The sequence below is a fragment of the Echiichthys vipera genome (genome assembly GCF_963691815.1).
Source record: "Echiichthys vipera genome assembly, chromosome: 19".
Classification (NCBI taxonomy): domain Eukaryota; kingdom Metazoa; phylum Chordata; class Actinopteri; order Perciformes; family Trachinidae; genus Echiichthys; species Echiichthys vipera.
The window spans coordinates 3,459,889-3,485,124 of NC_139844.1; the positions used below are offsets into that span (position 1 = coordinate 3,459,889).

General features: G+C 41.6%; 1 protein-coding gene across 1 annotated transcript in view; it reads left to right on the forward strand.

Moving 5' to 3' along the window:
* The window catches only part of slc16a10 (solute carrier family 16 member 10), a 58,599-nt gene extending 35,376 nt beyond the window's left edge, over window positions 1–23,223 (forward strand). Inside the window, exons 2-6 of the mRNA XM_083933625.1 lie at window positions 1,311–1,455; window positions 3,577–4,006; window positions 14,793–14,936; window positions 16,125–16,353; window positions 19,855–23,223. Of these exons, the coding sequence (XP_083789751.1) occupies window positions 1,311–1,455; window positions 3,577–4,006; window positions 14,793–14,936; window positions 16,125–16,353; window positions 19,855–20,084 (1,178 nt within the window). The 3' untranslated portion in view covers window positions 20,085–23,223. The remainder of the gene's footprint in view (window positions 1–1,310; window positions 1,456–3,576; window positions 4,007–14,792; window positions 14,937–16,124; window positions 16,354–19,854) is intronic.
* The last annotated feature ends 2,013 nt before the right edge of the window (window positions 23,224–25,236 follow it).

Sequence of the window (25,236 nt, forward strand, 5' to 3'; positions counted from 1 at the left end):
CCCTCCCTGCATGGTAAACATCACATCCCAGTTAGTAAAACATCATTTCTGTTATAAATATATGAATATGTTATTTCCAAACACGGACGAATTAGACATGGGACAATATGAATATTTCATGTCACGATTATTCTGGCCAAAATAATTGCAATTTACAATATAATCTTGATTATCATCAAAACAAAATAAAACAAATGGCACTAAAACACACTGGAATTACTTTACCTTCAAAAAGGCGGATAAAATGATCATACATATGTTGTTCTTGTGATTGATAAATACATGCACAGTGATGTTAATTCTACATGCAGCAAACATTTTCACTTTATACTTTTTTTAACAGGCTAAAAGATGGATTTTTTGTCAAATAAAAGACGTTCTGGATGATTTGTAACAGTTTATTTATGGGCTGTGGCCAAATTAATGTTAGGGTTAAAGGAAAATCTATAGTAAACTGCAAGCAATTCACTGATAAAGCTACTACTGCGATTAACTTATTGTCAGTGTTTTTTAACACAATCCAAGCTAAAAATGATTGATGATGATGTCCCATCCCTAGTACAGATTGTACTAATAAAGGGGTCCCTTACGTATCTCTAGTTGTATTAGACTGCTTCATGGTAATATTGGATTGAATGTGATGAAGTAGAATATCTTGATTTACCTGGATCATTTTAAGTCATTTCAAGGTCTATTTAGGAAGTGAACTGAGATGTTACAGTATGTCTTACCTAAAAGGTAGACAGATTATATCTCCATGGTATCTGTGTACTTAGTGTTGAGATCACACCCAAGTGTCTTTCTGATCACTCCTTCCTGCCCACTCTGTCACTCCTGTCAACGTGTGTTCCTACTGTTTAACGTCTTAATCATGATAAACGAAAGTGGTGCACCCGTAGCTTTTACCAATCATGTTTTGCTTCAAGGTTACAGAGAAAAATGGATGCAAACAAGCGACGTACAGAGAGATTAAGGAATAAGATCTAAACAAGGAAACTCATGTCCTGTAAGACATCTGGAGACTTTGTGTGTGTGTGTGTGTGTGTGTGTGTGTGTGTGTGTGTGGGTGTGGGTGTGGGTGTGCGTGTGCGTGTGCGTGTGCGTGTGCGTGTGCGTGTGCGTGTGCGTGCGTGCATGGATACAAGAGAAACATTGTTCTATGATGGCATCACCAGGCATCTGTAGCATTAATATTAAACAACAGCGTCTTCCTGGAGCCAGTTTTGTTTGTGTCTTAATCAGTTTTGTGTTTTGGATGTGAATCACTTGTGTGATATTTTCTCATTCATTCTCTCTCTGTATCTCTGCAGCATGGGTGGGCTCCCTCTCCATGGGGATGATCTTCTTCTGCTCTCCCATCGTCAGCGTCTTCACGGACATCCTCGGCTGCAGAGTTACAGCAGTGGGTGGCGCTACTGTCGGCCTGGTCGGCCTACTGGCCAGCTCCTTTGTGACGTAAGGAAGGACATTTTCCATTCCAAATGACATCATGTCATTACTGCATACAGTACTACTGCACTACCATGTTATTGGGGTCCTCAGAGCATGTCAGTTAGCCAACAGATCTAACCCTTCATAGTTTAGATATATTGAATCATCAGGACAATGCGTGTTTCTTAAACCTGCAAAAACGTTCTTGGGGCAGTAAAAGAAGCTGACACAACATTGATATTTTTAGTTAACTAAGGGGAAATACTTCATGTGTCTCTAGCTGCTATAATGCTCCTCTGTGTACACAAGCTACTCTTTAACAGTGTCTACTGTTTGCTGCTGAGCAGACAGTGTACGTGCTCTTTTTAGCTTTTATCAAGACTGTGGGTATGAGGCTCTGCACTTGGCACTCAGTAGTTAATCATTTCCTGGAATTCCATACGTGTACACGTGAGGAAACACTCACAGAAACACACAGAAATGTGTGATCCAAACAAAGCAGCAAGTGTTCAACCCTCACTTTATCACTTTGAAGTGCAAGTACTAGGTAATATACCAGTTGAATTACCGCATATCAAGTGGCAAGACATACTTCAAGACTGGACTTCACACACACACACACACACATACACACTGACAGCCCAGTTCTGCAGCGGCTGGTGCAAGGTGCAACATTTCTTAGTCATGTGATTTCACTGTTCAGATTTATTTACCTCAAACAGGACTTTGAAACCACTTGGAAGCACCATCCTGTATTTGTTTGGACCTTCACCACGAGACATAAACCATTTGACCTTGTTGTAATTTGCCATGGTTGAAAGGCAAAAAGATTGTGCCTGGTAATAGCAGTATTATAGACATGCTTGTTTCTCTAGAGAGCTTCAGTAGTGTATAGGCGGATCTGTGAACCTCTTTGCATTTCGCCCCCTTTTTGAGAGGTGAGGGTGGGGGACGGGATGTTCTGAGGGAGATAGCAGGTCAACAGTAGATGTCACGTAGAAGTGGTAAACTTCATCTGAAAACTGTAACCTGAAGATTAATTTGACATGCAGCTCAACAACTTGTGTCAAGTTCTTTCAGTCATAAATCTGTGATGAAATGAATGAACGTGTATAAGGGCTTACAAGATTATGATGGAAGTATATGAAGGTCATTCCATACTTATGTCTCATAAGTTGTTGCAACCATTTTTGGGTTAATACTATTTGTAACAAAGATTTGAACATTGATTAAAAAAAAAAGTCAAAAATCCCTCCAAAATTCCACATCAAGACACCCAGACCTTGAGGATCAGCATAGAAACATCCATGCTGGGATTTGGGATCTTGTGGGTACCTATAGAACCTATTTGGATTTCACATATCTTGAGGTCAGAGGTCAAGGGACCCCTTTGAGAATGTCCTGCCAGTTTTCCCCTTGCCAACATGAAGCCTAACTGTGAACCGTTATGTAGCCCCCTTCCATTCATAAGCTACAGTAGCATGTTATGGTTGGTATCAATGGATTCCTTAGATCGTTTAGTTTCACGAAACCAATATCTTGACTCTAGCTTTAAATTTCTACAGCCTCTGAAAATCAGTATGTCAGCGTGACCCCCCGGAGTGCCGTCGGATCAAAGCTATATTTATTCAGGAACGCTCACTGAAATTCAGTCATTCTCATTCAAGGTCTACTACAACTCATTTCATGTATAATATGACAACAAGACAATTCAGTCATACAAGACTATCACAGGCACACTGATTAAAACATCAATATGGATCATTGAGGGATCCCTTTAACAAACACCTGGGAACTTGAACTTTTGAACCAGCTATAAGCAGAATAAAACCTGTAGAAACAGTTAGACTTTACACGGTCACAAAATTGATCAGTCAAGAAGACCATTCACTGCTGCTCCTTGATCAGTTATTGACTATCCATCTATCTTGTTGATGAGAGTCCCTGGAGAAAAAGCACTTAAGAGAAGTGTGACAGCTGTTCTCACAGTCAGTGGTGTGAGAGCTGGTTTAGGAACACTAATGCCAGTCCCTTACTCTTTGCTGGGAGACATCTTGTTGGTGAATTTTTGTCCTGGAAATTCATGAATGTCAGCAGTGAGTTATAAGGCTGTACAGTGATGTACCTTGTTTTATCCCATCACAGGTCCCTGGGCCCCATGTATTTCACCTATGGCATTGTGTTCGCCTGCGGCTGCTCTTTCGCCTACCAGCCCAGCTTGGTCATCCTGGGCCACTACTTTAAGAAGCGCCTGGGTTTGGTGAACGGCATTGTGACGGCGGGCAGCAGCTTCTTCACCATCGCCTTGCCCTTCTTGCTGTCCGGCCTGCTGGAAAGAGTAGGCCTCCAGAACACCATGCGTGTCCTCTGCATTCTTATGTTTGTGCTGATCCTGGCCGGATTTACCTACAAGCCCCTGCTACCTATCAAATCCACCAACACCCGCACAGGCAGCCGGTGCCCATCTATGAGCCAGATCTTCAACTTCAACATCTGGAAGTCTTTGGGATATCGCATTTGGGCCTTTGGTATCCCTGCAGCCCTATATGGCTACTTTGTACCTTATGTTCACCTGGTAAGTTTGTGTTTTCTACTTGCTACTCTGCTCTTGTTTGTTGTTGTTTTATTACCTCAGTATTTAGGAACATTCAGGATATAAGGTTGTCTCTGTCCATTAGGAAGGTCTAAGTAAGAAAAAGGATAGCAACTATTTTGTTAATCGATTGATCCATTTGAGTAATTGTTTAAAGAGGACCTATTATGTTTTTCTGTCTTTTCTGACGTATAAATGTAGTTAAAATATTTTATAGTCATGTTAAATTTCAGGGCTCCAGTTTTCATGTCAGCTCTATGCGAAGAAATCCACAGTGTTTAACTGATTCATTGGCTTTGTTTCTCCGCCCAGAGCAGCGAGTGAGGCAGCAGGTGACACACAGAGTGATCTGATCAGTCAGTGTAAATACGTTTAAAACACATAAAACAGACTGATCTGATCAGTCATTGTAGATATGTTTAAAACCCATATACAGACTGATCTGATCAGTCAGTGTAGATACGGTTCATATGTTTAAAACACATATCCAGACTGATCTGATCAGTCAGTGTAGATACGGTTCATATGTTTAAAACACATATACAGACTGATCTGGTCAGTCAGTGTAGATACGGTTCATATGTTTAAAACACATATCCAGACTGATCTGATCAGTCAGTGTAGATACAGTTCATATGTTTAAACACATATACAGACTGATCTGATCAGTCAGTGTAGATACGGTTCATATGTTTAAAACACATATACAGACTGATCTGATCAGTCAGTGTAGATACAGTTCATATGTTTAAAACACATATACAGTCTGATCTGATCAGTCAGTGTAGATACGGTTCATATGTTTAAAACACATACAGACTGATCTGATCAGTCAGTGTAGATACGGTTCATGTTTAAAACACATATACAGACTGATCTGATCAGTCAGTGTAGATATGTTTAAAACACATATACAGACTGATCTGATCAGTCAGTGTAGATACGGTTCATATGTTTAAAACACATATACAGACTGATCTGATCAGTCAGTGTAGATAGGGTTCATATTTTAGAGAAAACTCAGTCGTGAGTCGATCTTCTTAATAAAATAGAAACGTATCTGTTCTGTGAGAAGACAAGTGACGGTCGTCAAACCGCTTCTTATCTTGCTCTCTGTGGAGCAGGGCCATATGTGTTGTTACAATACCTCTGTGAGTACCGTATGCTACACCGCGGCTAAACCAAGTACTCTGCAAAGAGACCAGCAGCATCACCAAAGCTCTCTGCTAAAATACCCCCTGTAAAGAAAATACTGACATTTTAGTGTTAAAGTTTAGTCTCGTCTCATCTCGTTCTCATGGACTCAATATCGTGTACCGTCTCGTCACACCCCTTATTCTGAATGTAACAGTGATGGTGCTGTCAGTTTTCCTTGCATTTTCAAAAGAGCACAATAAAAAATGTGACACTGAATTTGAAACAGCACATTGTAATATCTGCATCTATTATTGATTTACCGTGTGTGCCACTGAAATTTCTGGTTGCGCCCCTACAGTTTTCAGTTGAGGGCCACAGTGCTCCTAGTGAGAAAGGTTAGTCTGGAGCCCTGTAAAATATACCAAAGCGTCAAATAATGAAGAAGCTCAGACAGAGCCTGCCACACAGAGGTGCTGCATGGGTGCTTCAGCAATGGATAATATGAGAAATATAATGTGTTTTTTAAAGATCAAAGTATGTAAACCTATTGTAGAAAAATTCAAATATGACCCTGATAATTAGCATCATAGGGCATCTTATCTCATATTATTAATGTTGTCCTTGATTAAGAGAGTTATGCCAACTTTTTGTAGAATATCTCAAAATCTGGGCTAATAAAAAAACAGTCTGCATGGGTAGATACCACTAAAGGCAAGTGAACCACCCCTTTTCAGAGGTTTGATTGTCTAATAGCCTAATGGTCTTTAGACATCTAAATGAAACATACTCCAGCCATTAGAGCAGCCTGCAGCCGTTAATGTGACTGCAGGTCACAGGAGCTTCCTATTGCCCTCACAGCATCATGTGTCCACATGAGACACATGTGGTGTGGTCCTGATGAAAGTAACCAAATATGACTGGAAGAATTAATCTGCAGCTCTCATTTCAGGCAGGACACAGTTCTATAAACAAGTGTCACTTTCCCTGAATCTCCCTTTATCTCCCCCCGGGGACAAATAAAGTTTTTTTTTTGTGAATTGAATAGAGTATGGGAAAATATGATATTGGCGAAAACATCTTCTTGGGAGGGCTTGAGAGCAGAGCCTGGATGTTTTGGATGGACTCAGGAGGTGACTGTTTATTTGGACACGATGAGTGTTATCGGGAGACCAGCCTGTCCCGGGGATGTGTTTTCCCAACACTTCTCCTGTGTCTGCTACTCAGACTGGGACTCCACAGGAGCCTGGCTGCAGCCTCAGCCCCAGCCTTGTGACACTACATGTGAAGGAGGAGGAAAAAACATGGGTCAAACAGCAGCTTTTCAGTCCTATCAGGCCCTCAAAACCTCTCCACACTTTTCCTTCCCTGGTGTCTTAGTACGTTAATGATTGTTTTTTTGCATAAAATGCTGCGTGCAGCCTTTTAGTCACACTGCTACAGTTTAGTGTGTGTTTTTCCTCTTTCCAAATCAAGCTGTAAATATCTGAAGACTGTAAGAGTACAAAGTCACACACACACTAACTTTTCCAAGTATTGCTGATTTGAGATAAGATCTTGGCCTTCACATATGGCTGTTTTCTCTGTGCGTGTGCTAATAAAAGGCGAGGCCGTATCTCTCTGCTTACTTTGCAATAGAACGTATTGAAGAACCGCACATGAGAAAGTCAGAATATATTAGCCACACAGATAATGCATGTGCTTCCTTTTTTGAATCAGTATTGCTCATCACAACAGACTGACATTAGCAGCGTTCAGAAAGGTGTTTTTCTTTAGGAAGCTGCTCTTGTTTCAGTGTGTCTAATGAGAAGCACCTGCAGAGCTGCTGTGTGTGGGCTCGATGTTTAATGACCATTAAACAGCCAAGAAGAGAGAGCATGTGGGTTGGTGCACAGTGGGGCTCTGAAAGGGAAAATTCACCCCCAAACATACTATTCATTCAGCTTTAAAGAGTGTACTGGTGCTGTGCCATTTTCTAATTTAGTTGTTCTTATTTGTGTGTTTCACGGAATGTAGATGATTCCAGCAACTACAGATGTTTTTCCCAGCAGGAGAAGCACAGGTGTTACTAATAACATTAATGGTTTCTCTGTAGTAACATGTGAATGAAATGTAGCCATCGTATGTTAGTAATTCCACCTGCGTTTGTCTCACTCTTGTGAGAAAGCTCTCCTGTGGGGTTGAAAGGAGAACAAAACCAACATACATTGTACCAACAAGTACTGTCAATTAAAGTGGCAACAGATAGCTTTTCTGTTTTAACTTACAATTACCAAATAAATGTTGATTGCATAGTGTAATTATCATTGAATGATGTGACCTCCAGAGTTTAGAGTGGTTCTCTATAAGCCTGGCTTCCACTATGCAGTTCTGTCTGCCACCAGGTACAAGGTGTGCCTGTACTGATGAAGGCAATAAGGCTTCTTAGTTGAACCATGTAGTCTTTGAGTTGAACAAAGAGATGTTCACATTACATCTTTAAATGTGGCCTCTATGGATTGCTGTGTAAACAGCTCACGCTCCTAAAGTGACCTGCATGGGCAATTGATCATTAATGACATCACACCACAACGGTGTTTATGGAAGCGAACATGGCCATGTCAACTGAAAAAGCAAATGCTAATGAGGTCTAAACCTTCACTTTCCCTCCACTGGCGCCTGCTTCACTGCTGTCCTCCATGTTTGTTTTGATTCTGTTCCTGGCTCCTGTCTGTGGCACACTTTTTTTTAATCAACTTTATTTGGCATTCATTTCCAAAACAGTGTGGCGCTGGTCAGAATAGCGTCGAAGATTAGAAGATTAAATGTGACCTGGCTGTTCAGATTGCGGTCCCATTCAAAAAAATCTGATACATGTCCGATTTAGTAGCACATTTAAAAGAGGCCTTATTCTGATTCAAAATGTCAGATTCAAAGTGACATGTGCTGTTCACACTGTCAAAAGCAAATCAGATATGGGTCACATATGCGCAAAAAAGCTTACAGTCGCAATTCCCAGGTCACATAAATGACGTAAATGACATAGTTGACGGTGGAACAACTGGAGTAACTGGAAACTCTAACGTTAACCAGCACAAGGCGTTTCACTTTGCCGTTATCATAGCAATAAGTTCAAAGTTTCTGGTTCAAATTGGGATTCTTACAGTTTTTTTTTGCTTTGGACAGTAGCCCTGTTGCTAACGTTAACATTATACTATATGATCAAGTAAAAGATCAAACGAGCTAGCCTAACTGGATCAATCTACTTGTTCATATTCAAGTCAAAGGACAGAAAATATGTTATCCCTGTCTCTGTTCCACACTTTGATTGGAAACATGCAGTGGGTCCTGGAACGTGTTCTCTATCCTGTTGTCTTTGCTCCATTAGCACCCATAGGTGCTCTATAGGTCAAAGGAAGTGAATGAGTGCATCAAAAGGGCAGGATTAGCTCTATGTAAGGAAAAGAGGTGGTCATTAAACTATACAATGCATCCCTTGGAGAGCCTGTCTCCTCTCTGTAATTCAGACTCAACCACAGACAATCTTTAATCTTGTATATATTTACAACTGTAAATATTAATTTCTGTGAATTTAAATTTGAGTTTTTTGTAATATATGTTTAGTCTGTATAATATTTGGAGTTTTGTAATGAAAATACCCCGCCGGGATTATTAAAGTATTTCTGATCTGATTCTGATAAAAAAGTAGTTAGAAATTGAACTGCTGTGCCTTCATTGAGTGCATTTGTGCGTTAGAGTTATGATGTTCTAAGGCCAGCTGCCAGACTCTCAGGTGCATTATATGAAAGTGAGTTTGTGTTCTTGAAAACATGATCAAAGACTCACAAATACACACACACACACACACACACACACACACACACACACACACACACACACACACACACACACACACACACACACACACACACACACACACACACACACACACACAACGGTCAAACTACATCCTGCTGCAATCTTTGGTGTAACACATGTGTTATCAGTGTACAGTACTGTGTGGTGACAGTAGTGTTGACAGTAGAATGGAGACAGACAAGGATTGTTCATCTAACCACTGCTGAATCTATAGAAGCATTTAGTCTAATCTGAAGACAGAGGGGCGATCTCTGTGTTTTCTTCTTTCTTGTTTTTGATCTGTAATGAGTAAACACGTGACACAGCACCATCCTGTAACCTCGCAGGAAGCCTCGAATACATAACACACATTATTGATGCAGTGTGTGAATGAGTCAGAGTTCAATAGGGAAAGGCTTCTTGTGTCGGCCTCAAACATTCAGCAGTGTTTATGCAACCGATCACTGTGACAGAGGGACCATGTCTTATAGATTTCCCCTCATGCCTCGAACAGTGTGATATCATAGCAGACCCACAGCAACTGTCTGTCTCATTGATGTAACTGACCAGAGGAACCTTATCCATGGTCATGTGGCTTTTTGCTTGCCTGGTCAGACCGCTGTTGACAGATCTGTTGCATCGAGTTTCAACAACACCAAGCCCACGTCCGTGTGAACGGGAAAGCCAGCCGGGCAGGACTACATACAGTGTTAAAAGTGACAGAGTAGCGTTCAGAGGAGCCTAAGTTATTATAACTTACAGAAACATTGCGTGTAATAGTCCACCAACTCTTCCCCTCTCTGTTTTCTCTCCCTCTCTCACACATACCGGCAGTGCTGCAGTGTGTCTCTGTCCTCTTTTCTGATAGTTTTGCTACTAAAATGTATAAAGATCGGCTCACACACACTAGATGGGGACGCCTCTACTGCTTCTGGGATGCCAGCCTTCTGTGTGAAATCACAACTGTTGTGGCTTTACACTGCCTTTGCTTGGTCTGTGTGAATGTCCAAAAAGACCAACATTGCAGCATTGTTGCTGAATCTCTATGTGAATGGCTCAAACACTCCAGCTGGGAGAAGCTCCATTAAAATCTTGCTGTTTTATGAGTTGTTGATCTGGGGGGAAACTTTACAAGCTATGTGAAAATCTGTGTACGACAAATACTTAATTATTCGTGCCATGTTATAAGTTCGGCAAACGTAATACACAAGTTATTTGTCAGTACTTTATCCTTTATCTATAAAAACAACATGTCTATGTCGCGGATGCAAGCGGCCGAAATGTGTTTTCTCAGGAGGGGGGCTGGAGTCTCCCTTAGAGATAGGGTGAGAAGTTCAGCCATCCATGAGGAACTCGGAGTAGAGCCGCTGCTCTTTTGCGTCGAAAGGAGCCAGTTAAAGTGGGCCGGGCATCTAGTAAGGATGCCCCCTGGGCGCCTCCCTCGTGAGGTGTTCCAGGCACGTCCAGCTGGGAGGAGGCCTCGGGGAAGACCCAGGACTAGGTGGAGAGATTATATCTCCACACTGGCCTGGGAACGCCTCGGGATCCCCCAGTTAGAGCTGGTTAATGTGGGAAAGGAAAGTTTGGGGTCCCCTGCTAGAGCTGCTGCCTCCACGACCCGACCCCAGATAAGCAGTTGAAGATGAGATGAGAACAACATGTCTATCCTATCAGGGTTTTAATATTATTAATGGTTTACACCACTATCCACCTGGCAGATAAGTAAACCATTGCACACATACAGGAGCATCGGGTTGTTACTAGTCAGCCATGTGTTCACTACGGCATTGTAGGGATTTCTTTCTAGTCAAATGCAGAGCACTATCAGGTGGTGGTCACGCACCCACCATCGCCCCCAGCACAGACACACAGGAAATTCTAGGTGACACACACACACACCCTGAGCCTCCAGTTGTTATGCCTGCAGCATTGCTTCTTGGATGTGTGAATCCCCTCTGAGAGGACACCCCTGAACACAAAGCATACTGTTGTGAAGTATTGACAGACGATTAGTCATCCAGAGTTCTTTGCAGACTTGCAGGAGGGTGATGGGGGGTGATGAGGAGTCGGGGTTATAGAGGAAGCAGACACACAGGCCCTTTGAGCACACTGCTGCTGCATGCCTGGAAGTAGAAATAGATGGCAGGGCTCCACACAGCAGGCCCTTATTTCTCACTGGCTCTCAAACTCTGGGCCTGACAGATTGGTGCTTGAGGGTAGGAGGGAGAGATACAGCAACTAATGTGGAAAAAGAACATCTGGGCTACTTTTCTAACAGTCTGAAGTGGAATCTAACATTCAACACCAGCAAAAACGGAAGATAAAGAGGAATGTTGAACTACGGACTAGTATGATAGTAACAACAAACTGCCGCCTGATACAGTGCAGATCAGGGCATTCACTAACTTTCAACTGCCAAATTATTAAAAACTGTCCTGACTTGAAAGCAAGTGTTATCCGACTTTTGACGGCTGTGCATGGAGACTAAAGCCATCTTCTTCCATTACTTCTCATTTGATTGGTTTTGACCTTTCAAACTAAAAAACCTCATCTGGACGGCTGTGGGTTGATCAGGGAGAGTGAAATAGGAGAAGTCACAGCACCATATTACGTCATATCATTAGGGTGCAACAAATGTGCAGTTAAATCTGGTCTGCAATTGCTGAGAGGCTCAGTAGCTGGTGATCATAGAACATGGGGGATGATTGATATATTTCACTGAGGCGTCCACAGTCGGCCTCGGGTCAGATAGTAAAATTAGAGAACAAAGTATTACTATATACTTGATTCATTCTGAAATATTGTTATTTTTTAGAATATGAGAATATCATCTGTGTCTATACCACTGCTGTACTAGCATGTTTTTTTAATAACCAAGGCACTTCAACAAGACCTTCTATTTTGTAAAGGAAAAAAAAACAGTGATCTAAATGACAGAACAGTGTTGATCGTGTCAGAAGAGAAGATCTCAACAATGTTTTCTTCTCTAGGATTCAAAAATGAACAGGAAGTGTAGAGGCCACAGCTTTGAATGACTTCAGCACATCTGCTCCCACAGGACATCACTAGTTTCTCACACTGCTCTGCTCTGATCTGCGTCCATTCTGACTCAGTCTCTTCCACAGTTCACTAACTGGAGTGTGTTTCTTACACATGACTTTGTTGCCAATGATTTTCCAGAGATTCTCTATGGGGTTTAGATCTGGACTCTGGTCATTTCATTGTTTCAATATTCTGAGCTTTAAGGAACTGCTCAACCTGTTTTGCAGTGTGACAGGGGACATTGTCTTGAAAATTGCAGCTAATTGGGAGACAGTTGCAGTGAAGATATTACATGTTGCTGAAGGAGGTTCACAAAAACATTTGCATTCAGCCTGCCATGTAGCTGAACAAAGGCCCAACTCCTGCTGCGGAAAACATCCCCCAAACCATGACACTTCCTCCTCCAGAGTAAACTGACTTCTTTACACACTATGGGTTCAGTCTTTCTCCAGTCCTATGTCCAACATAATGTTTCCATCAGAGAGATGAGAGGTTTGGTCACTGCAGAGTCGGCTTTCAGTCAAAAAAGTCTTAAACGACGAGACACTGTAACGAGACAGTTCCTTGCCCTGTTCAGAACTGAACTGGCAAGTAACTCCAGCTGCAGTGTTATAAAAGTTAAATAAAATAAACATTTTTGTTGCCTTGGTTCTTTAATAAAAACCATGCTAATACAGCAGAGGTATAGCCACAGTGGATATTCTATCAAATTCTGAACTATAAAAATAACAATTTTTCAGAATAAATCAAGTTTTAATAACTAATGTAATTCATTCTCTAATTTTGATCTCCACCGTATATATACCATCCATTTGAGAGTTCCAAAAAATTCTGTCAGACTGAATACAACAAAACAGCGCCCCAGCAGAAACCATCCCTTTCTTACTAGCACCATCTGCTGTAACTCTCCAACAGCACAGCTCCAGTTCCATTTGTCATACCACAAAACTCAGACCTTTTTGTTTATCTCTCACCCTTTAGTGGCCTTAGGGTTGATGAGGATGTGGATGGATGGATAGATAGGTATAGCAATGGTATTTTTATGTAGATATATGTTGTTGACGTAGTTGGTATTTTAATAAATGTTTAATATAGGTCCATATGCTTGATTAGTTTCTTTGTATGACAAAGAAATGGAAAAGTGAATAGAGCAACAATTTATTTTGGTTACAGAATAAAATGAACAATTTTCCTTATAACTGTGAGAAGAGAGATAATTGTGATCTAATTTTATTAAGAATCCAGCAGCCCTCATACAGGGACAGTTTGTTACTCCTTTCAAAAAAGAGAAAAAACATTCTAAATGGTCTTGTACTTATATAGCGCCTTTCCAGTCTTCTGACTACTTAAGGTGGTTGCACACTACTTGTCACATTCACCCATTCACACAGACATTCACACTGATGGCAGTGGACATCTACATACCATCTAATCTAACCATTCACATCACATTTACACACCCATACGCAGCACAGGGAGTAATTCAGGGTTCAGTGTCTTGCCCAATAACACTATGACATGCGGACTGGGGGTGATGGGGACCGAACCCCCGATCTCTCGAATGGAGGACGACCCTCTCTTCCACTGAGCCACAGCCGCCACAGTCCACTATATCTATACTATCTCTACTATCACCACCCCTAAACCACTGTATGCCATTTACCAAAGACAAGACCAAATTCATTGGCCCTCATTTATCAATCTTGCGTGAAAACGGGCGCAGATCTGAGCGCAGAATTGGTCGTAGGAAAGGACCCACGTGTGATTTATGAAACATTCGTATTGGACCAATCTCAGCGTACGAATGAACGGGCCTTGATAAATGCGGTGGCTGAATTCGATCGTCATTGTATGGAAAAGAATAGTCAACCTGAAGCAGCGCTCCACTGTGGCGTGTGTGCGCACTGTTGAACCTGCGCTCCTGCTCTGTAGCAGGGTTTACCAGCAGGATTATTAGGTATTCCGTTAGAGGATAACCTTTGTCACCTAGAAGAACCATACCAAGATGTAAATCATCTGATACCTTGTTTGATTTAATGCAATTTATCGAGGGTAGCCACTAACTGAGGAGATGACTTTGGCTCTGCAGTGCGCTTTCCTTTTCATTCATTCATCTTTAACCGCTTGTCCCTGTCGGGGTCGCGGGGGGCTGGAGCCGAGCTGTTTTGAAATATAAAAGAATCGTGTGTGTCCTCCCCCTGGCCACCTGGCCGCCACGTTTAAAGCGATAGCTTGGCATCAAAAATCACCTGTACATTTATCAAGTGGTAGTTTTTGCAATTGATGAATGCGTAATCATTCATCGATGGTGCCTTCAGACGCACATGAGTACAATCAATTGCTCCAACCACAATTCTTTTTTTTTTTTATTCGTTTTAAGAATCCGTTTTTATCTGTTCTTAATATGTGACTGCTTATGCTTAATGACAGCTGAGGTTTTTTAATTATTTTCAGCCAGATTTTGCTGTGCTCCACAGGCTCAAATTTGCGTACGCACGTTTTTCTGCCGTACGTTCGTTTGATAAATGAGGGCCATTGTGTCCTATTATCTAATTTGCTGAGATATTTAGTTGAGTTCAAAGTGAAGCGAATTGGGGTAAGAGGGATCTCAATGAGACCTCTCGAATATGTAAAGCTGAACTAATCTCCACCACTGCAGTGCCGTTTCCTCTTGATCTTTTTAACAGTCTTCTTTTTTATCTTTGATTAGAGCCATGAGGCTGCTGTGTTCATCTGTTTACTTAACTGTCCCCAGATGAAGCACGTGGAGGAGCGTTTTGGAAAAGAGGCCAGTAAAGAATTTCTGCTCATGTGCATCGGCATCACGTCTGGCGTGGGCCGTCTCATCTTCGGCAGAGTGGCAGACTATGTGAACGGAGTCAACAAAGTCTACCTGCAGGTGAGTGACAGGCCTTAACCTTCAAGGAAACCGTAGCCAATGTATGCTCATATAAAGTCCAACTGAAATCAAAAAGCTTTTTTCTTGTTTACTTCAGCATAATACTGCCAAAGGGATGACTTAATGTGATATCAGTTGGACTTTAATTCCTGCATTTACATGAAAAGGCTGTGAAACCGCATTTAGATGATCATGTGAAGGTCATCACTGAAAACCAAACTTGAACCTGAAAGGAAACTGATGTGTGAAATTCCTGCGTAAAATCATCCCAGGGTCTTTTTTCGGCAAGTACACTCATCAAAGCCAATGAGACAGTTTTTCCATGTAAAAACTATTAAGGGCGCACTCACACTGTCCTTCTGTACCGGGCCAAAACCGTTTTTTCAGCTAAAGCCTAGTACGTTTAAGCAGTGTGAGTGCACCCGTTCCGGGCATAACTGCGGACAGCGGGCCGTCCACGTGTACGAGCACGAGCACGAGCACGACCTTACGGCGGTAGCGGTATGTGCGCCTGTTCGGACATAGAAAATAGAAGGACGGACCATGCGCGGACATTTAACAACAACAACAATGGCGGTGAAAGGTTCACGTTGGTGTGATGCGGAGGTGGAGTGTTTACTGCAGATTTGGTCGGATGAAAATATTCAAAAACAGTCGACAAGACGCACAAAAACTCTGAGGTCTGTGGAAAGATTTGTAAACAAAGCCACACACGTGCGATCAATGCGTGTGACGTGTTACGGCGTGATGACATATGGACAGCAAGAAGCATTTGCGCGAGGCCCAGGCAGTGTGAGTACAAACGGGGCTGGGGCGCGGGGGGAGAGGGAGGGGGGACAAGAACCCTAAAGCACGGGGCGCGGTGCGGAAGGACAGTGTGAGACAGTGATTAGCTCGGGACAGCAAAATTAAGGCATTAAAAAGCTTTTTTAACCACTAATACTGCTCATGATAACACCAAACCTCTACAGTAGCATGAGAAGAGTCCTTACATGGGCTATCTCCATTAATTGTTGTGTAAAAAATTGTCTCGATGGCTTATTTGATGAATGTATTTGCCGAAAAAGACCCTGGGATGATTTAATGCCGGAATTTCACTTTAAGAAAAATAAACTGTAAATATTATTACACCATCAAACAGAGGGAAGGAGTAAGAATTTGAATACCCCCCTCTCTCCTGTCTTCTAGGTGACCTCCTTCTTCGTCATCGGCCTCATGTCCATGATGATCCCTCTTTGTAACATCTTTGGTGGGCTGATTACCGTGTGCCTGCTGATGGGGCTGTTTGATGGCTGCTTCATTTGCATCATGGCCCCTATCGCCTTTGAGCTGGTCGGGGCTGATGACGTGTCCCAAGCCATCGGCTTCCTGCTGGGCCTGATGTCCGTGCCGATGACTGTGGGGCCCCCCATTGCAGGTAATACGCGAACCGTCAAAATAATCATGTAATGCTCTCAATAATCCACTGAATATATGATACATGCTGACGTCATATTGAATATTAACCATGTTAATTTTCCAGTCACTCATGGTGATTCAGTACATTTGGAGACTTTTCATGAGCTCTTGAGCAAGTCACTAGTTTCCCGGACCTCTGACCTCTCTGTGCAGGCAAACGGAAAGATAAAGCTTTCCCCTTTTATGGTTTATTCCAACAAATCTGCATCATTGAAACACACTGACAGAAAATGTTTATGTACCATTACACAGCACCTGTGTAATCTATATCATACAGCTGAAAGAAGGGAAGAAGTTAGTTCGTAGCTGTTATTTTCATTATTGAAATGAATACATTCAACATTTTGTCCATAATTGAATGAATAAACCAAGTATCTGTCTTTGTAGCCAGACTTTCCATAATGATCAAGAATCTCCTAAATCACTTGACTGTAAGGTCTCATACCTGTGGTTGTGAAACGGTATTTTACCATGCTGGAGAAATAAATATTTTATTTGATCTTCTATATAAACATATCTTCCATCAAAGAACATGTCTCATTCCCTGCTATCTCTTTTGGTAGGTCTAACATGAGACATTTTTTTTCAAGTTTTTTTTATTGAATTTTGCAGACAAGCACACAAGAAAAAGGATAACAGTTGTACAGTGTGTCTCCTTAAAAGTGAAAATACAGAGACATTAACAAAAGAACACCAACATGAATCCAGCCATCCCTCCCAACAACCTATGTCAAACACAGTCACAATAACCAACCAAGTAACCGAACAACATATAACAGATGTAGATAGGTCACCCCCTTAAGGTGCTGTACTGTGTCAGGACCTTACCTATTTTGATCGCGTTGTTCATTCCCTTAGTATTCCAGGAGATCAGACACACTCCATTACCTGTCTTTACAGCATTAGCCATAGAAACAATAATAATAAGTTAGAATGACACTGCATGACATTAAAGTATTCTGTAGTAGTGGAGGAAGAGAGTGGGGAGGAAGGTAAAACAGAACAAAAAAACACATAAAACAGAACAAAAAAACATAAAAAAGGAAAATAACATTGTGACCAATCTGAGGGCTACTCCCAATGAAAAAAAACAACCTTTTGAGCTCTCCAGCTAACCTCAGCTAACAGCTAAACAGCTAACAGCTGACATCTAAACTGAAACTTCCGGGCTGTCCACCCTCAACTAACAGTGTTTGACCCTTAAGCCACCACAAGAAAGGAGAACAAATAATAAACTGAGAAAATACAGGTATATATTCCAGAACAGACAGATAAAAACCATGTGAAGTAAATTAAATTAACCAGCAGAGGGCACCAAGATGCCTAAGGGCAGGCAGGCCATGAGGGTGTTTTCTACATCAGATAAGATGAATAGAATGCCTGCCTGTATGAAACCCCACCGTCCACCCTGGGTTAGTATGCACATGCTGTATCGATACAGGTCACCTCTGCCCATCAGTCTATGATAAGTGTCAGGCTTCAGAAAAGCTCTTTGACCAAACAGAGAACGAGAATACTTCAGATACTTCAGATAATCCTAAAATATATTTTATTAAATATATTAAAATAATTAATATTCAATTATTAGATATATTAAAATAAAATAAAGATGTGAAGAAAATATATAATATAAATATATTATATATATCCACAGCCGATATATATAAATATATATCGGCTGTGGATCCTCCACTGCTTCAGGTAGTCCAATTACACAGAGATTATTGCGCAGGTTGCGGGACTCCAGGTCGCTGACTTTAGCTAAGAGCTTAGCGTTGATCTCTGTTAGTGAGGCACAAGAGGCCTCTAGCGTTAGCAGCCACTCGTCCTGTAAATTTGCATTTACCTCGAGGGAGCCTATGGCAAGACACTGTGGCGTGTTCCAGCTTTGCTTCGAGCATTGAAATGGAAGCTTTAAGATCAACCGCGAGGGCTTTAAACTGGGTGTAGATGGCTGTACCGTGCTCTTCCCAGAGGTTAGCAATAACCGCCATGTTAATCTCACTGCCTGCCTCCTCTACGGGGCTAGCCTTCGTCCCCTGGTCTTTTACAGTCTGTCTGCTCATATATATCAACATATTTTAGTGATGTATTTGTCAAACGAAGCGAATATTTCTATTTGTAGTGACTTTTGGGGTCCTGAAACATGAAATTGTCAAAAGTTGCGGGACTACGCAAGTTGCGTCTACTCCAGCTCAGCCAAACCGGAAGTCCCCTAACATGGGACGTTTAATCATCATACTGCAGGTGCCAGTTTAAAATGGAACAGTGGTAATGGCCTTTTGACCTCTGCCCTCCGATCCTGTCAGCAGACAAAATGCACTGCTGCGGCATCCTCGTGAAGCTCGTACTCACTGTCCTGAGATAAGGAAGAATATCACACTGATACAGTGGGGGTTTTGCACCACCTAGTGTGTATTTTGGCTGAATGTGTAGGGTGCAAATTACAAGCACATAAATAGCTGTTGTTTCCATATTCCATTGGAAGTTTATGTCCTCTGCAACACCGAAATTGAAGTAGCATTTAAGACTAAACCTTCATTGTGTTGTTTCAAAAGGTCACCATGATATACATCAGTAACATGTCATCAGCTCAGCGTCATGTGGAGTCTGAAAGACAAAGAATTAATTTTCCTTAGAAGGAGATGCAGGGATACAGTAACAGTACGTGTGATTTCACCCTCAGCGCTGAACAAGCCACTCTGTGAACATGCACAAGATAAACCATGTTACTGGGAGAAAATTAGTTATGCAAGGAATAGCCAACATGTTAACATGCACTGTAGTAACTTGGTGACTTTGTAGCAACAGTTACATCTTTCTCCAGGGGAATTGTAGATGGAGTCTCAGAAACACGGTGTTTAAGAAAGCAGGCTGTTGTTAGCTTTCTGAAGTTCCTACAGGTGCAAGCTTTGTATGAGAGGTGTAAACGTAGACATGAACATGAGCGGAGACCCTGTGTTGTCTGCTCTCACTGAGCCCACATGGTCACTCTCAGCAGCAGCAGGATCTGTTACAGGGTTCTCAGCCTCTAGTCCACATAATCAGCATGATTGTACCCCAAGAAGGTAAAAAATAAGACACACACAAGTATGCAGGGGCGTCGCCAGGGATTTTGGACCCCATGAAAAGATGTCACACAGGGCCCCCCAACCAGGCACCAGCCACGCCAACCAAGTGCCATTTTTGTAATGGGACGTCAAGAACCCAACTGACCCATTTAAGCTTTGAATACCTTTGAATACCTAACATTTCCCCCCCATCATGGCGCCCCTGCAAGTATCCCTCCTGATAATCTGCTTCATTATTGACCCTCACAGGCTCCGGTAGGGTCAGTGTTCGGATTGTGGCTCAAAGCCTCATGCTGGTGTGTAGATGTTGCACTAAAAGGAGGGTTTAAGTCAACTTTGATTATTTGGAATCCTAACTACTAATTCTGTCTCCCCCTGTCTGCTGACAGGTTTCCTGAGGGACAGACTGGGTACCTACGACGTGGCCTTCTACCTGGCAGGTATCCCCCCGATCATTGGTGGAGCCATGCTGTGTCTGATACCCTGGGTGGAGGCCAGGCGCAAGAGGAGGGAGAAGGAGGAGGCCCTGAACAGGGAGCAGGACGTCACACAGAAGATGATCGAGCACGAGAAGGCTCAGGAAGATGCACAGAGCAAAACGGGAGAGTCTGTCCTCTAAGTGCTCCGCTGATCAGACTGAAAGAAAGACACACATGCGGCACACTGAGACTGCTGAGTGCTCAGATACAGTATGATTGTAACGACTGCCTTCAGTAGGAGAGAACACCAAAGTCATGTAACATATCAGATAGAGTCGTAGAAGTACAGTTTAACATGAATGTAATCCCAAAGAACTATGCATTAGATTGTTTTGAACTTTGAACTAATATTACAACAGGCAAACTTGAGGTTTGAAACGAAAATTGAGAAAACTGCACATTTCATATTTGTCACAAGGGAAAGAAGACATGCTGTGCTGACTGAAAACGCATTGGCACACGTTTGTCTCGCCCCAAACTCTTTCAGACGACATTGTTAAGGGAAAGGTGGACTTCTTTACCATCTCTTTCCAACACTAACATATTCTTTTAGATACAGAGAAACAGCATAATTAGAACACATATTGGATTATACAGGAACACAGGCATGCACAGCCTCACTCTTTGTTTAGCGTCAAAGTCAGTGCAAAGAAAGTGGTCTGCTGAAGATTTCTCCTTAAACCTGACATCTTTATCATCTCCATTGTCCCGTCAGACAGGATTCGACTGTTTACACCGTTTTAAAGCCAAAATTGTAAATAGTGGGGGAATGTGTTGACAGTATTTCAAAGGCACATTATAAAGTCCTTATTAGTGTTAGTTCGCAGCTCTGGGGTGGTCTGAGCTGTAAAGGTGCTCTGACTCTTGAAGGGAAGCAGATTTAGGCACAAAGATTTGACACCCTGTTTGATCAGGCAGCTCCGTCCTCCAGGCTTGACCCAGGAACTCTTCTCTTAATAAAATGGACTGGACTCGAGGCTGGATTAGAAACTGGCCAAGACCCTCAGGGGCCCAAAGGTTCCACCTTCACCATGTCACAGATGCTAAGAAAGCTAGTGGTCATTTAACACACATGAGTTTGGTCATTTTGTACGCGACCATAGGGACTTTAAAGTGGAATTCCGGGGTAAAATCACCCCTTTTTCGGCAAATCGCTCATCATTGAGACATTGTTTTCCCCTGTAGCAACTATTAATGTGTAGGGACTCTTATGCTACTGCAGAGGTTTGGTGTTATCATGAGCAATATTAGCGGTTTGGCGGTCTGGGATTTCTCCGTTAATAGTTGTTCCATGAAAAAAATTGTCTCGATCGCTTATTTGATGAGCGATTTGCAGAAAAAGACCCTGAGAGGATTTTACGCCAGAATTTCACTTTAAGGAGACATCTATGTTAAACTAAAATTGACATTTAAGGGTACACGGTATACATTCCTACATAAAATTGTTAAAATACCACAAAGTCATTATCAAACACAGTAAACAGAATGGGCCCAGTGACTGCTGTGATGTAAGGGGCTGCTTGTAACACAACTGTGTGCCTGAGAAACATTCTCACTGTGTTTGACATTAATATCTCTAAAAGAAGAGTTTGACACTCATTAGTATAATCTGTACAAAAAACTGAATGTAGAAACAAGCATTGGGGTGTTATGGTTGGGGGTTCTGGGCCTGACCTTTTCTAGGTGGGTGCAAACACTTCCTGGAGTCTCATTAACGTATTTCCCCATATGTCGATTCCTGTAAGAATAAAACGTCACCAGCAGAACTACACCAGCTGTCACTTATGTACCTAAAATGGAACATATTGACGTTGTGATTGCTGTTAATTGACTGCAATATTGACATGAAGGAGCAGCATTTCTTTTAACAGTGCCACATGTCTCTGGATAAGTGGAAAAATATCACATGCTTCCTGGTATATGAAAGAAAATGAAGTTTGCCCAGTAGCCGACGAGGTCCGGGTCATAAAACAAGCGTCGCCGTGTCAACAGCACATCACCTGCTTGGATAGATGACCACAAAGAAAAAGAAATACTGGTGCATATGTTGGTCCTCACCACTTTATAACAATGCTATTACACATCGTTTACCGACAGGAAGTGTCCACTCTTTGAAAAGGAAGTGATGAAACGAGTTTGACTAGTCACTGTCAAACTAAGTAAAGCATTAACCTTGTGCCCAGTCCATTAACCTTTAATAGAAATGTGTTTTTAAAAGTGAAATATTGTATTTATTTTGTATTTTTTGTGGAGAATGCCATGCTGTAATTGAAGGCCCTTTGCCTGAAGTCTTGATTTCATTGGCTGAGACCCAAACTGCTGAAATGAGCTGCTTGCTTGCTGTCCTAGGTCTCCCTGCAGCCCACAGGTAGTGTCTGAACCATCTCAACATGTCAGGGAGTCACTCATCAGCCTGTCGTCGTTGACAGTGAGAAGATCTGAGAGCTTTTGGAAAACAGTGCACCAACACTGAATTTCTGTGGCTCAGTGATTTCTCCTCTGCAGACCTGTGCCCCTCTCTACCTCAGATGTTGTGTGTAACTCTGCCCACAGTCCCTGTCCCTCCATCAGAGGCAGTGTTCATGTTTGAGCAGTGTGACGCGAGAAACTCTAATCAAATACAAAGTCTTAGGAAATGATCTAGCCGTCCAAAGCTTTTCTGTGTAATGAAGCGCTTGCTGCTCAGCACCAAAGATGCCTTTTTTAGTACGAGAACCTTCAATAGTGTTTGCATCTTTTCTCCCCCCCAAATATATATATATATTTTCATTTAGTTTAAATCACATCTGTTGCCTTTCAAATCAATCTTTTTAGAAAAGAAAACAAAAAAAACCAGTACATGATTCTTTAGAGAAGACTTTTATTTTGAGACTGCTTTTCTTTTCTGTCAGTACTTCCTCAGTGTCTATTGCATTTTTTGTGAATGTGCTCTCATTATTTTGTCTCTCACATCTAATCCAACCACTGGCTTTACTCCGAATATCTATATAAGTGTATGTATTTAGTTTTTGCTGCAAGTACAGATAAATATTTCCTTCTGTAAAGCTTTGCTGCAACAAACACATCTTTGCTTCTTTCGTTGTAGGTTGCCATCATTTAGTCTTAATTTCTGTTCATGTATTGCTTAGTTTTGTTTTATGCATATGAGTTACTCAAAATTTTTTCTACTAAAATATGACTTTTCCTATCCACTGCAGGATGTGTGGTGAACTACAGTATATGCAATGTAATTTGATGTAAACAATCCCATTTCAGCATTTGAAGACAGTAAAAAAGGTGTTTCCATTTCCTGACTCTCTCCTAACTGATCTGCCTGTAGCTGCTACAGTATTTTCATCTGCCTCGCACATAAGCACTAAAGATCATTTCATCACCTCCTGTGAAACAGCAATTCATTAACACAGTTCAATTTACTTACTACTTACTTACTTTACAACCCTGGTCTCAGCTGATCAATCTCAATGAACCTGAACATAATTGAAGGTTGATTCATGATCATTGTAGAACAGGGTTGCACTGAGATGCAGTTGCAGTCCCTTTATGCTGCACGAGAAACCCGTGGAGGAGGAGTTGAGTGAAGCTGCTCTGTCGTCTGCTGCAGTGGTGAATCATAAGTCCTAGAGTGTGGTTTTTACCTCCTCTGTAAAGTGTCCTGAGATTAGTTGTGTTATGATTTGGCACTATAAATGAAATAAAATTGAATTGATCTGGTCCCAACCTTTTCTTTTAGGAACCCCTGCACCACTGTCAGCTGAGCTCACATCCCCCTTCATCCACACCAGCCATCACGTTACAAATGTGTTCATCTCAAAAGATCATTAAGTGGATATTATTTAACACTCTTCACAATATTTCCCCCACATTTTTTACAAAAATGTCACACTATTTTCCATACAATTCATCCGTTTGTATGGCTTCAGCAGACTTCAGCAGGTGGACAGGCTGTGGCTCGGTGTATTGTATTTAGTATCCTGAACATGAACAGACATTTCACAACAGAGTCTCACCAAGGACTGAACTGCTTCTTTAGGATGACCCACATCTTGGTGAGTAACAGACATTTGGTCCCAGAGTTAGGAATCCTTCTCATGCTATGTTCCATTCACATGCTTATCAGGTGCCCGTACCTTCAAAGGAAGCAGGATCTGTGAGAAAGTTCTGCCTGGGGGGCTTAACTCAGTGAACAAATATTCTCAATGTATGGGGCAGCCCAGGAGGTAATGAATGTCCAAGGGTCCTTGAAGGGGGCCTCTAAAGAGATGCCACTACAATAGTATGATTGTATCCATCCCATGCAAACAGATCTTAGTAACAGTTCATCAAATGCTCATGTTAGTATTAAATGATCTGCAAAATCATGTCAAAGAAACAAACTTCATTTTAATTGTGAATGAAAAAAAGTCCACTTATTGAAGCCCCCTTGTTGACAGCAATATGAATACTTGTATGTCCCTAGTATGTCCCTTTTATGCTACTTTATCACTATGACACAGTTCCTACACATTTTCCATTTCAAAATTCCAGTCAATATTAAACATCTGAATACCAATTGTTAGATGCTTATTATGTAAATAAAATGTTTTAAAATCCAACTTTTAACGTATTGTAACGTATTGTAGCTCATATAAGTGAATGAACTCTGTTCAACGCACAGCATTTTCTTCCAGCTAAATGCGAAAAGAGTGAAATGAATAACTGTGAACCTGTAACTCTACAGACAGGAACAGTAGAGATGGAGAATTAAATTAATAACTGTGAACCTGTAACTCTACAGACAGGAACAGTAGAGATGGATAATTAAATTAATAAGTGAACCTGTAACTCTACAGACAGGAACAGTAGAGATGGATAATTAAATGAATAAGTGAACCTGTAACTCTACAGACAGGAACAGTAGAGATGGAGAATTAAATGAATAAGTGAACCTGTAACTCTACAGACAGGAACATTAGAGATGGATCATTAAATGAATAAGTGAACCTGTAACTCTACAGACAGGAACAGTAGAGATGGAGAATTAAATGAATAAGTGAACCTGTAACTCTACAGACAGGAACAGTAGAGATGGAGAATTAAATGAATAACTGTGAACCTGTAACTCTACAGACAGGAACAGTAGAGATGGATAATTAAATGAATAAGTGAACCTGTGACTCTACAGACAGGAACAGTAGAGATGGATAATTAAATTAATAACTTTGAACCTGTAACTCTACAGACAGGAACAGTAGAGATGGATAATTAAATGATTAAGTGAACCTGTAACTCTACAGACAGGAACAGTAGAGATGG